This window comes from Equus quagga, chromosome 5, assembly GCF_021613505.1.
Source record: "Equus quagga isolate Etosha38 chromosome 5, UCLA_HA_Equagga_1.0, whole genome shotgun sequence".
Classification (NCBI taxonomy): domain Eukaryota; kingdom Metazoa; phylum Chordata; class Mammalia; order Perissodactyla; family Equidae; genus Equus; species Equus quagga.
In genome coordinates, this window is record NC_060271.1 from 55,606,803 (window position 1) to 55,620,010 (window position 13,208).

The window sequence follows — 13,208 nt, forward strand, 5'->3', positions numbered from 1 at the left end:
GCAAAGCCCGCTGAGATTTTAAAATTGACTTACAGTAAAATTCAAAATGTGCTTTTAGAAAATAGCAACAATGAAAAGTCACAGAGTTATCCCACCCGGCTATTTTTCAGATGACTTTTCCACATAAGATAAATCAATTAAGTTAAGGGGAAGGATTAACTCCCAGATAAATTAACAAGCCCTCGCATACTTCGCCCCTTCTACCCGCAGCTGCAGCGACACCTGTATTCCGTACGAAGTCCCGGGACTCGCTACCGCCCTCCCCATAGCAGCTCCCAGCTGATGTGCAGAGGCAGGCGGTGCACTGAGGAACTGACGCCCAGCCTGGGGCAGTCAGCCGGGGCATGGCGTGTCACCCCCACATCCAGCGGCCTGGTCCGGTCACTGCGGTGCAGTGGTGTGAAAACAGGAAGAACAGCTTTCTATGACATTCATGTGAAAAAGCTAGATACTGTGAACTTCTGGAGTAGAATGCCCACTGCTTTTTAGTGATCACAGGATATCTGGAAACATGGGTATATCACAACACAACTATGTAGCACAAGGGACTTACACACAAAGCTACTTGTTTGTTAAAGAGAAAATGAAAATGCACACTGGAGGCACGAAGCAATTTCCTACTAGACCCAGAATGAGAAACTTCAACGTGAATTAAGTTACAGAAGCAGAGATTAAATATAAGAATTTCCAAGGAACATACAGGCCCCAACAGAAGCCCCTCTTCCAGGAAGAACTGACTTCCCCTCCCAGCGCCGTCCTGTCACTCTGCAGGGGATTCCACACTCAGTGCAGACACAGGGAAAGTGACAGCTAGGGGACACAGGGGCTGTTGTGAGAACCCAGGTGGCTTCATCAAGGCCCAGGGCCCCGGTGCAGGGGGAAAGGGCATGTGTTCCTACCTTGTGGCCACATCACATCTATTAACGCCTTCTTATTCTTGAGGAATTTCCCACAATCTTGAGGAATTTCCTTCTTGTTCCTGAGGAATTCCCCCACATTGTGAACCTTACCTTCCAGGACGGAAGCCAGGCACCAGACACAACCCAGACATCATGAAGATGCATGTGCCATGTGGGTCCACTTCTGGGGAGAGTGGCAGCACCTGGTACTGGGGGCAGTGTCTGAGCACAGGCTGCACTGTCCCACACAGCATCTGCACAGAGCAGTGCCCCAATGTGGCTAGTTTCCAAATTTGTTTCTATCTAAATTAACCTCCAAGCCTGACTCCCCAGCCTGCCCCCAGCCCCATCCCATATTAAGAAGGGCCCTGAATGTGCACACAGGTAGACATTACCCTCCATACAGCCCTGGCCATTCCAGAGACCAGGGAGGCACGCTAGCAGTGGAGTTCACAGGGGACAACCCAGGAGAGAGGCCTGCCTAGGTCCTGGAATCAGAGTTGAGCCTATTTGGGCAGGGAATTCCGAGGGTCCCGGGTACCTGGGTCATGGCCAAGAGGGAGGGGCTGGTTGGCACAGGTTCCAAACGTGCACAAGCTCTTGGCCCTCCAGACCAAGGCACGTGGAATGTGGCTCGGGCATGTGGCTGGCTGAGAAGCGAGCAGAACCCTTCAAAGTACGGGGCCTGGAGAGACCTCTCCTGCTTGGGTCTAAGAGAAGTTGTACAGCAGCCAAATATCTGCAGGAACCCAAGAAGAGAGAGAAGACAGCACTAGGTAACTCCTCCTTCTTTCAGGAACCTGAAGTAGCAGAGGCCCAGATCCGAAACTTAAAAGGAAATCCTAACGGTACTTTCCACTTCTCCATCTCATACCAACTCGCTCTTCACACTGAGTGCCTCGTAAATACATGCACAGCATCATTTAATACAACTTCTCATCCCAAACATTAATCAATATGTGTCTAAAGGTATATCTGACATAATGGAGAGAGCTTCAGAGAATTAAGCTCCAACTCATGGACTATAATTGAGAGCGGTCAGTGGACGAGTCCTTGTAAAAAGCAAGGACTAAAGCAGGTTCTTTAGGTCATCAAATATCACAGCCTCCAAGTTCTATGCAAAACCAGTGGAAACATGTAAAGAATGGGTTATGGTATTAAAACAAAACCCATAATTATCATCTTCACCTGTTACAAGGATTCAAACATTGTTAAGACCAAAAATGTCAGTTGTAAAGACAAGGCATGAAGGAATTTACTTATAATGCCATAGAAGCACATGATTGTGGAAAACACTTTAGAATCTGTACTTACCCAAGTCTTTGTTTCTTTTTTTTTGAGGAAGATTAGCCCTGAGCTAACATCTGTGCCCATGTTGCTCTACTTTATATGTGGGACGCCTGCCACAGCATAGCTTGATAAGTGACGCATAGGTCCACACCGGTGAATCCCGGGCTGCCGAAGCGGAGCATGCAAACTTAAGCTCTGCACCACTGGGCCGGCACCACAAATCTGCTTCTTAAACTAGAATCCACAAATCCCTAAGAAGAAGCTGTAGACAGCCAGGGAACTCAGAGTCTATCTTCCTGGGGTACTGATTTTACTCAAAGATTTTCTGGGGGAGTTATATTAAAGAAAACACGGCTATATTATGAAACACAAAGAAAAATCTCCCAGAGATAAAACGTGAGGCATTGAAGACACAGACCCTAAGGTGAGCTCCTTTGGAGCGCTGGGTGGAGCATTTACTTCTCATTTCCCAAAAAGAGTCTTTTGACGGTGAAATCTGCAAGGCGCTGCCCTACGGTAAACACCCACAGTCATCTCTCTTCAGTCCCATTGAGGAGAAACAGAAGCACCAGGGCCCCACAAACTCCCACCTATGGGTCCAGACAGACAGAGCAACTACCCTACTAACTCTAACTACTGAGGAGCCCCGAGGATGGTTCCACACTCAAGACAGGGAAGGAAAACATGGAAGTGACCACAGAGGAGTCTGGGGTCACCACAGTGTGCTCCAAATGTGACATGACTGATTCCGTCCTGCAGAGATGAACAAAGCCCACTGTGCGCTCAGCATGGCTACACCGATCCTCCCCCAGGGAAAGAGCTTTACAGAACTATGGGCAAACAAAACCACCTCCACAACAGAGGCAATACTCATCATTTCAGAAAGTCCAAGACACACGGACACTTTGGCCACCTTCCTATCAGCGGATGGATCCAACAGCCTAGCTCACAGTAGAGTTACCTGGCTTACTTACCCATATCCACAAGGCAAGGAAAGCTACTTAATCATCAAAGGGTATCATGCAGAAGGATACGAAGACAAAGTAAAAATAGCCAGGGAGGTTTGAGGTGTTGCTACGAAATGAAAGTTACTCAGCTCTTACAGGGCACAAAGCCACCAGATTGGTGGTTTGATTGGTGGTTTCACATGGGTTTTAAGGGCAAAGGGGAAAATGAGACACAGAGGGACATGACCACTGTCACAAGAGGACTGCTACAAACAGAATGGGCTGGACTCCAGCCTCTGACCGCTAGGGTGAGTGGACAAGGTCTCCACTTCACCCCTAGGAATGAGTTAGGGCTCCCGGACAGCAGGAACCAGACCCAGAGATGGGAATGGCTCTGGTTTCCCGTCCCTCAACCCCTTTTAAATGCCCAGCCTTGCCCTTCGCAGCCTCTTTCATGCCTCCAGCGCAGCTCCAATCGAGACACTGGCCAAAGGCGGTGATATTGAGTGCAGCCACACTCGACTTGCCAGAAGGGTGACTGCGAGAAAGAGAATGTCCCCGAGTACTGCCTTTCAGTCGGGCGAGAACAGTTCTGTTTCTCAAAGTGGGATCTACAGCTCGAGTCTCAGAGGACTAGACTTTCTCCATAAGAATTTTTAATTGTTTTCACTTCTGTGGGGGTTTTTATTAAGGTAAAATATGCATACAGTGAAGCACACAACAAATCTTAAGTTACAATTTCATTCACTGTGACAACTGTATACACCAGGAATACCCCATCAAGACAGCGACCATTTCCAACCCCCCTAACATTCCCTTGTGTCCCCCAGTAGTCACCCCTCACTGCATCCGGCCGCACTGTTCTGCTTTCTATCAGCACCTCTACGATCCTTTAACAATTCACATGCGTGCACTCCGGACGGCTGGCTCATCCCTCTCAGGGCCCTGCTATTTCAGGGTGCACATCAGCATCAGTGCTGTAATCACTTATTACCAAGTGATGTAAGGAACACAGTGGTTGTCAAAGGGGCCAGTACGGCCCCTGAGGGAGCATTTTGAAAAGTGTGGGGAAGGTGACAATTTGGGTGATCACAACGATGCATGCGGTGGTGGAGGCCAGGGGTGCCAGACTTCCGGAACAACACAGGGCAATTCTGCCCAGAAAAACTTGTCCTCATCCCGCATGACTTCTAGGCATCACACAGACGTTCAGGCCAATGGAGAACATCATTTTTCATTTTGGAGCCTAGTGTCTAACTCCACCCTACACTTATATAAAATATATATTTTCAGCACACTTTTCAGACGTACTGAATTTTCCAGGAATGCAACTATTGTGAAAAGGGAGGGAGGACTGGCCTTTGACCAGCATTTAGGCCTTGACCAAGAGTCACTCCTCAGTCAGTGGTATCTGGGCCTACACCAGGACTCCTCTGTTCCAGGCTGACTGGCAGCTGTCCCATGCTGTCCTACAGGCAGTCTACATAACACATCGGGTGACCTCATCTGGTTCTAGCTGGCTCTGCCAAAGCATCCACACACTGAAATACATAATTTTGATACAAATTACTTTTATTTATTCTTTACATCTGGCTATTATATTCATTATTTGGAAATTACATTGTAGGTAAGTTTTATTATTTCAAAATTTTAAAAGGGGTGTTTAAAATATTTGCACTAAAAGGGAGTACTGGGTTTTGAACGAGGGGAGATGCACTGATCTAAAGTGACAGCATCTAACTCACAGTTGAACTCTTGGGCTGTATTTCCAGGGGTCCATAAGTTCTCCGGCTCGGGAAGCTGGAGGTGCAGAGCCCAGGATGCCTAGACCTGCCGCCCGCTTAGCACCCTGGGTCCAGCTGAAATGCAGCCACCAAACTGCACTTTCAACGGGGGTCATTTCAAGAGACAGCCTAAAACTTGCTCTTTGCACCTCTTAACCGGGGACCCTCAGGACAAAGTCCCTGCTTCTCTCAGGACCAAGAAGCCTTTGCTTCTCCTGAGTACTTCTTTTTCATCTTGAAGACACAGATGATTGTGCCCTGCCCGGTTTCCTCCCACACAGCCTGCAAGAAGGTATGTCGGTGGGGTCAACCTTGGGTACACGTTAGACCCACCTGGGGGCTTTAAAAATACCAGCGCGTGGGCACACCCCGGAGATGCTGGTTCGCTCGCTCGGCGGTCCAGCGCTGGCCTTTCTCAGAGCACCTCAGGCAATGCCAAGGTGCAGGCAGGGCTGGGGCCCGGGCTTCCTCTGCATCTGCAGCTCCACTGGCAACTTTACAAATATACAGTCCATCAAGGTTAACATCTGATACATTTCTAGACTCACGTCAGGCTCTACTCTGTCTCCACTCCTGTTTTTCTTTCATCCTTTTTTTAATTTATGGCATCTTATAAATCCTTTCCAGAACAGGTCATCATTACTCTACGCCGTGCATGAAAAGAGGAGACAGCGCAGAATGCAAAGGTACGCAGCTGACCAGGGGCCTTGAGGAACTCCAGGCCCTTCCAACCCTTGGGGAGACCACTCTGGTGCCAGGGCCCCTGTGCATGCTCCCACATGCCGGGCATGGCCAGGAGGCTGCAGCAGCAGCGTTTCCTGGGGCCAAGCAGGCAACCAGCGGGGAGGAACAAAGCTGCTGACCATGCAGATCCTGTCAGCCCACCTGACAACCTCGAAGGGAGGAAAACACAAACCAAGCATCTGCTGACAGCAGCAGATGGGGCACCTCAAGGGGCTGGGCCATGGCCGGTGAGTCACAGTGCCCCTGACGACTTCTGTCCTACCAACTGGCAAGTTGACAGAGGGTCCAGTATGTAGCACAATAATCATCACCTCTGTACTTCCCTACCCCCTATGCTATGGCAGTTTCATTGCAATTGTCCAGCTTTGCCACTTTGATCACTGAGACACTCTTTCCACAACACCACCACCTGCTTCCAGGTGGACACGCACCTCCCTCTGAGGCATCCCAGTCACACGTTTTCCATCTGCCCTGGGCCGAGTGCTCAGCCGAGCCACGAAGTCTATCTCCGCACCCCTGCTCTTCTTTAGGGAACCAGGGAGCTGCGTCTGTCTCCCTTGTCTTCTTGTCCTCTCCACTGGAGACACTGAGGGGTGTCCCGCCTGTGGGCAGCCAGTGTGCCCACATCCTGTTCAAAGGGGCAAATTTCAAAGACCCCCAATCCCCTTATGCAGAGAGACGGCAGACACGCTGTGACTTCGCCAAGAGGACTTCCGTCCATTAGAGGGAGGGATTTTCATGTATCTTGTTTGCTGCTCTATCCTCAGTACTTGGAACAGTGCCTGGTATACAGCACACATTCAGTAAACCTTTGTTAAATAAATAAGTGAATCTAATATTAAGCAGTGTTTCACTAACAGTAAAGGAATTACTCAAAAGATGCTACGTTTCCCAAAGCCATAAAGAAAGCCTTGTTGCCACATTATGCCACACGGGGTTCAGTAGAGCCTGTTAGAAAGGAGGGTTTGGTTCTGCCCCACCAAGGTCATGTGAGAATTCAGGTCAAATATCCTTTCCAGAACTACACGGAGGTCACCCGAGAGTGGACGGGTACAAGCGACACGCCACATGCAGCAGAATGGCAGCTAGTCAAGTAAGACTGAAAATAAATTAGGGGTTCCACAGCCCTTCTCCCATCAAACTTCATCCCAGAGCCCCCATGTTTTTATCTAGCACAAAACATAGTATATGAACAGAATATTAAATGAAATATTAAATAGGTTATTAAATAAGAAAGTAAAAGGCATCAAGAGAGAAGATGTCCCTGACTGCATGGAAATGGGTGGGGAAAGAGATGGCAAACTTCCTCAGCACCCCTCTCAGCTCTCCTCAGCTCATCAATGGTCACGGAGCTTCAGTTCCTACATTCACCTTCAGAAGCTTGGCACTGAGCCAGGGTGACCCAGCATCACATTCCAGTGATGGATGGATCTCACTCAGCTTGCGTTTTCTCCATGGCATCAGTGGCCCAGAGACGGCCCTAAGCTGTGCAGCTAAAACCACTGGCGTGTGTCCAGCTGATGAGCATCCCCTGACCCCAGGAAACCCCCTGGACCCCCCACCCAGGCAGAAATCTGCACACCCTCCTGGCAGCCTTCCTCCCTCCTGGCTGTGCAGAGGGGAAAGCCCCGGTAGGCAGGGGCTGCTGGGAGCCAGCATGTGGTACAATAGAGGCATAGAGTTTGGTGTCTAAGGTGTTGCTCTCCTTGGGGCTGCCAGTCCTTCAACAAGCTAGTCGCCCTGTCTGAGCTTCTGATTCCTCCTGTAAAGGGAGGGTGCTAATAGCATGTTTCTCACAAGACTGTCGGGAGGATAAAAGGGCAGTAAGCATAAAGGGCCTTATAAACTGTAAAGTGCCTTACCTGCTGGCTGTGACTGATGAGTGTCTTCTTGGCGTCTGCTTGTAGCGACACCACCCAGCATCGTCCTTTCCCCGGAGGGGCCGCAAGTTATAGCCTCCCACTGTGCTTAGGGCATTCATCCCTCATCTTGTTAACCAGGCTGACCCTTCTGGGCCTAAACCCCTAACCGGGACACTCCTGAACCAGCTGAATTTGGGCGGATTAAAATGCCTGGAAGCAATTTACACAGACTCACATACACAAACACACACACACACCCCCTCAGAACGATCCTCCAGAACCACGGCAGCTTCCCCCAGAAGGGATCTGAACAACGTGTACTCTTGCTTCACACAGGAACAAACAAACAATCCCCCGGCTCCCGGCATTAAGCGCCATCACCTTCTTCCACAACAAACTAGCCATCAATCACGGCGAGCTCAGGAGGCGGCTTTCCGCGCGCCCCCGCAGGGAGCGCTGCCCCCGGGAAGGTGTCCCAGCCACAGGCTGTCCCCAACCCCCGCCCCCGCCGCCTACCTGGGCGACCCCGGGGGCCGGCCGGCCGCGGGCGGTCACATGCCGGCGCTCGGCCCCTGCGCCCGCCGCCGCCCGCTCCGAGCGGGCTCCGGGCCGCGGGCACGAGCGGCGGCCGCCCTGGAGCGGGAAGTGCGGGCGCGGCCCGGGTCGGTTCGGGACTCGCGGGCGGGGCGGGGCGGGGACGGCGGGCCGCGCCGGAGCACAGGAGGCAGGAGCTGGCCCAGTGCCGCCGCCCGAGGAGCCGGGGAGGTCGCCCGCCCCTTCCGGACGCTGCCGCTTGGGCATCGCCAGGCCGTCCTGCCACGCGCGGTCCCCCCGAAGGGAGTTGAGACGCTCCTGGACCTCGCCACCCGGCTGCCACCAATGCGGGCCCGGGGCCTGAGCTCGGGGAGTGAGCTCGCGGCCGCAAGGCCAACGCTCACACTTTGGTGCCCGGAGCGCGAGCGACGGAGTGCGGCCAGCCTGCGGACCTGGGGCCGGCCCGGCTCTCTCACCCCGGCTTTGGGAACCCGGAGGAGTCGCCAACTTCTTTGTACCTCCGTTCCCTCTTCTGTGAAAAGGGAACATAACAGCACCCATCTCACCGAGTGGTTGGGGAGAGTAAATGAGCTAACTGTGAACCAGCGCCAGGCAGAGAGTCGATACCACACGAGCTTCCCCGGCTAGTTTTATTGTTGTTGGTAAGCGCTGGGATGAAGCAGCAGCGTGCGAGTGGAACAGTCTTGATATCAGACTTTTTGGCCAGAATGGGTATCTTTTAAGGTTAAAACCCACGGGCTCAGGTTGCAACTGGGAATTCACACTCAGAGAAATGCAGTGATGGCCAGGGTCACACCTAGACCTCGGTGAGGGGAGGGAAGCACGCAGGGGTTCTGGCAGCCGCTGGCTTGGGTTGCAGGCCCAACAGCCAGGAGCTTGAAGCCTGCTGTTCCCTTTCCACTCCTGCCTCCCGTAAGTGACAATGCCAGCTTGTTCTGAGGACTTAATGGGCCATCCTCTGGGGTGACATTGAGTAAATGATGATTGCTTCCTCTCTAACAGAACACACCAGCCCTTCCGGTATCCCTTCCAGGCTGCGCAGGCTCTTGTTTCCCTAACCCATCCCTTGACATCCCCTTCAGGAACTCAAGAATTGAGGTAACTGGGCCTCAGCCGCCCCAGATCACCCTAGTCTGGAGAAAAGCATAAAGGAACGGGCAGCAATAACTGACCAGTCCTAATACTGCCTTGTGGCTGGCATGATGAGAGTTTCTTGTTTTTTCATTTTATCTCCTTCCGGAGCTTGTATGGTTCCCCTTTCTCTGGGAACAGGCTCAGATCTGGGGCCAGTAACATCGTATTATGAGAACTGATCAGCTGTCACATCTCTTAGAATTCCTTTTTAGCTGGCGGTTCTCGAAACCTTGACTACACATTAGAATTAAGGGGGAGTGCCTGCACACCGCCGCCTGGATCAGTTATGTCAGAATTTCTGGGGCTAAGGCCCAAATGTCAGTGTTTTTAAAGCTCCCGGGTGCTTCCAGTGTGCAGCCAGGGTTGCAAACAGCTGTCCCGAGCTCCCTCAGTGCTGCCCTCACTCTGAGCCCCCACTTGGAGCTGCTTCAGCCTGTGCATCCAAGCGCAGTGAACGAAAGCTGAAACAGGCGCGCCTGGCTCATCTGCACTCCCACTGCAGGACCAGTCCAGAAGCCACGTGTTGGTGGATGTAAATTCATCTTACTGCTTATGTAATGAAGGTTTTTCAACAGTTTACAAGTAGAAAGTAAACTTGATTTGAGCAAATAATGTAGAAATAAAAATTACACTTTCCTTTTATTTTTCTTTACATTCTGACTCCTCCAACCCACCCCTCCACCAGCCGTCCTGCTAGACACACAGCCCCTAGACCCAGGTGGGACTCTCAAACACCCCCCACTGTGGAGATAGGATTTGAAGACTTCCCCTTCTCACCTGTACCCACTCTTCTATCTGGGGTCTTGAGGTCACCTCCTCCCTCACTCAGCCGTGCTGACACTTTCCCTGACTCTTCCCTTTGTTTCCTTTCCCGGGCAACCCGTGTGGCCACCTGCCTTGCTCCATGCCCTGGGTTGGAGGCTTCGTGAGGTGGAGACCGTATCACGCTCTGCTCTGGTCTCAGCACATACAAAGGCTCTGCAGGCGAGTGTGTGCTTCACTGTGAGGCACATGCTTCCTGAAGACAGTGGCAGATGTGTTTAACAAAAACTTAGGAGAAACAGAAATAACATCCACAGCCTTGGGACACCTGCTGGAGCGCATCTCCGTCACCACCCTCCCAGCTCCAAAACTCTTATCATTTGGGAGACTTGTCTGTCTCCCCCTCACCCCTCACCCATCCTCGCCCCCCCTCGCCCCCCTCCCCGGCCCCAGGACCACCTTCCTTAAGAGAGACGGAATCCCCTGAGGATTCCAGTCTGGCCCCACCTGGAAGCTGCTCAGATCGTGGGACCCTCTCCTGGAGAACTATCTAATAGTTCACGTGAAACAAACTCACCTTGGCCCGCACAGCATCATCTGATGCTCTGAGAAATAAAACATCTCCCATGGCCTGTGTGGCAAGACATTTTGAAGGATTGTTCATTATAAACAGTTACACTGGGCTTGAAAGCTTTAAAGAAGCCTTTTTGTTCTTCTTTCCTTGAATCCTCAAAGCCAAAGTGTTGGAGAACTTTGAGCATAGAGTTTACATCATAAACCATTGAGTTCAGAAAGATGTATGGTAACGTAAAGGTTTTTTTCCCCACCCAAAGGAGCAGAGTTGATCAGCAGACAGGAAGAAAAGCAGAGGGGAGGTGACTAGTATTTATTGGCCCTGGAAGGTCTCTGAGCAGTGGCCCAGTGCCCCCCACTCTCCACCACCACCAAACGAGAGAAAGCCTGGCCTCCTCCCAAGAGAGGAGATTGATGGGAATCCTGGAAGAGAGGAGCACTGCTGGGCTCCCCAGGGTTTAGCCTAGCACACCAGCAGCATCATAGCAAAGCCCTGTGTCCAGCATGGCCCATCCATGGGGCAGCCCTGACAGCAGGATGCCTGGGCCTGAGGACAGGCTGCCTCACAAAGTCTCGTGCATCTCAGAGTGTTCAGAGTCCCCAAACCCTCTAGGGGCTGCAGAGCGGCTGAGAAGGCCCCCACCTAGAAAAGCCCTTGCAGCTGGGGACTGCCAGGCAAGCACGAACTCAGCTGAGGTCGGTAAGACCAGAGGATGATCTATGGACCAGAACCCCTCCCCAGATGCCAGGGCAAGCCTTAAGCAGTCCATGTCCTTCACCCCCAAAGAACTCCAGTTACCATCCAGAGAAAAAAAGGGGTTTGAAGATGGAAGAATTCTGAACAGCTTGTGCTGTTACCCCAAAGAGACTGAGTCTTGAACCAGTGGAGACTAAACAACCCTGAATTGGCAAGACTTTTTCTGGCATCAGATGGAAATGAGGATTCATGAGCAAAGTTGGCTTCAGTTATGAAAAAGAAAGAAAATTACGTTTTTGCACACAGAGCCTCCGTGATTCTTGCTACGCCTATTTTTTATTATTGATGGAACTGCCAGTAACCATTCACAGAACCACAGCGTTCTCTGAGATAGCTTTAAAAACCACTGTCCCAGATGGACTTCCTTCTACAGCCTAGTTTTGCTCCTTTCACACATTTTCCATCCACTGACCTCCAAATAAACACTTTTTAAATGTGCATCTCTCATTACCTCCCATCACTGCAAGTTCTTGGTTTTAATTGACTCGACACTCGCCCCTTCTCTAAGCAATTTTGCGTGGGCTTCTGTGATCGTCTTTCTATTCTGATTTTGCAAGATTTTTACCAATCAGAAAGCCACATGTGAACTACAGATGAGAGCTGATGATAAAGTGTAAAATATCATAAGACTGCCACAGCAATAAACTATTTCTTAACCTACTCTATAACAAGAGGAAGGAAAGATGGGTATGGCAGACAGTCCTGCCAACCCCTTGTTCTAATTGCAGATTTAATCTTGCTCAATGAAGGCAAATCACTGAAAGTGGCTTCTTGCGCTGGTTTTCCCTGTGCTAACACAGAAACACACTGCAAATTCCAGAGGCCGATAGACTTAGTAACTTCTAGGAATTGCTGAACTTAACGGAACCGAACTGGTGGTGCCTTTCTCTTAGGCCAGCTGTCTGATTTGATGATTGCTTCAACACATGAAACTTAACCCCAAGAACCAAACCATCCATCACTACCTACAAGGCAGCCATTACCGGCTTCTCCACGTCAGCCAAGAAGGGCCTATTGAAATGTTTGTGCTTAGTCACATGCGCGACACGTAACAAGGGTACTGCCTTCCTTAAACTCATTTTTAAATCTAATATTCTTTCCCTTGTGTTTCTACATGGTTCCACCATCTTTGGTTCTCTGCAAGTTTCTATAATTCGTCTCTAAGTTTTGTCACTTTCCCTTTTCCACAAGCACCTTCCAAAATCCAGACTTTCATGTTGCAGCCTTTCAACTCTTTGATCCTTTCTGAATATAACTGCCAACTTATTTTCTCTAAGTAGTTTTCTTTCGATATGATCACTGTAGTAGGTAAAGATGGCTGCAAATTCTTCACTCCTCCTCCAATTAAGAGGTGAAGTCTAATAATCTCTCATTGAATCTGGGCAGGCCTCGGTGACTTAACCAATTTCAACTAGCAGAATGAGGTAGAATTGACTTTCTGGGACTTCTGAGGCCAGATCATCAAAAACCTTTCAGCTTCTTCCTGGGCCTCTTGGAACATTTACTCTTGGTACCCAAAGCTGCCAGGTAAGAAGTATTACTACTGTCCTGAGACCGCTATACTGTTAGAAAGCCTAAGCTACATGGAGGCACTGCAGTCCATAGCCCCAGCTGACAGCCAGAACCAACTCCAGGCTTGGGAGTGTGCCATCTTGGATGTTAAGCCAGTCAACCCTAGTCAGCCACTATCTGACTGTATCCACAGGACAGGTCCCAAAGGAGAACCACCCAGCTGGGTTCCATCAACCCACAGAAACTTGAGAGATAATAATGCATTGTTTTTTTAAGTCACTGAGTTTGTAGCACAATAATAAATAAGGAAAACAATGACCATACTCAAGAAAGTGTCATGATTCTCTGTGGCCCGTCCTGTACCATATAGAGTCAGCCTAGCGTGCAGG

At 50.5% G+C, this 13,208-nt stretch overlaps 1 protein-coding gene across 3 annotated transcripts in view; it reads right to left on the reverse strand.

The window, feature by feature from the left end:
* Window positions 1-13,208, reverse strand: part of IL1R1 (interleukin 1 receptor type 1) — an 81,152-nt gene that overhangs the window by 33,235 nt on the left and 34,709 nt on the right. Inside the window, exon 1 of one of the 3 annotated variants that reach the window (XM_046661019.1) lies at window positions 8,043-8,636. The exons of the other annotated variants lie outside the window; for them this stretch is intronic. Coding sequence (XP_046516975.1) covers window positions 8,043-8,621 — 579 coding nt within the window. The 5' untranslated portion in view covers window positions 8,622-8,636. Of the gene's footprint in view, window positions 1-8,042; window positions 8,637-13,208 lie in introns of those variants that run through there. 3 annotated transcript variants of the gene reach the window in all.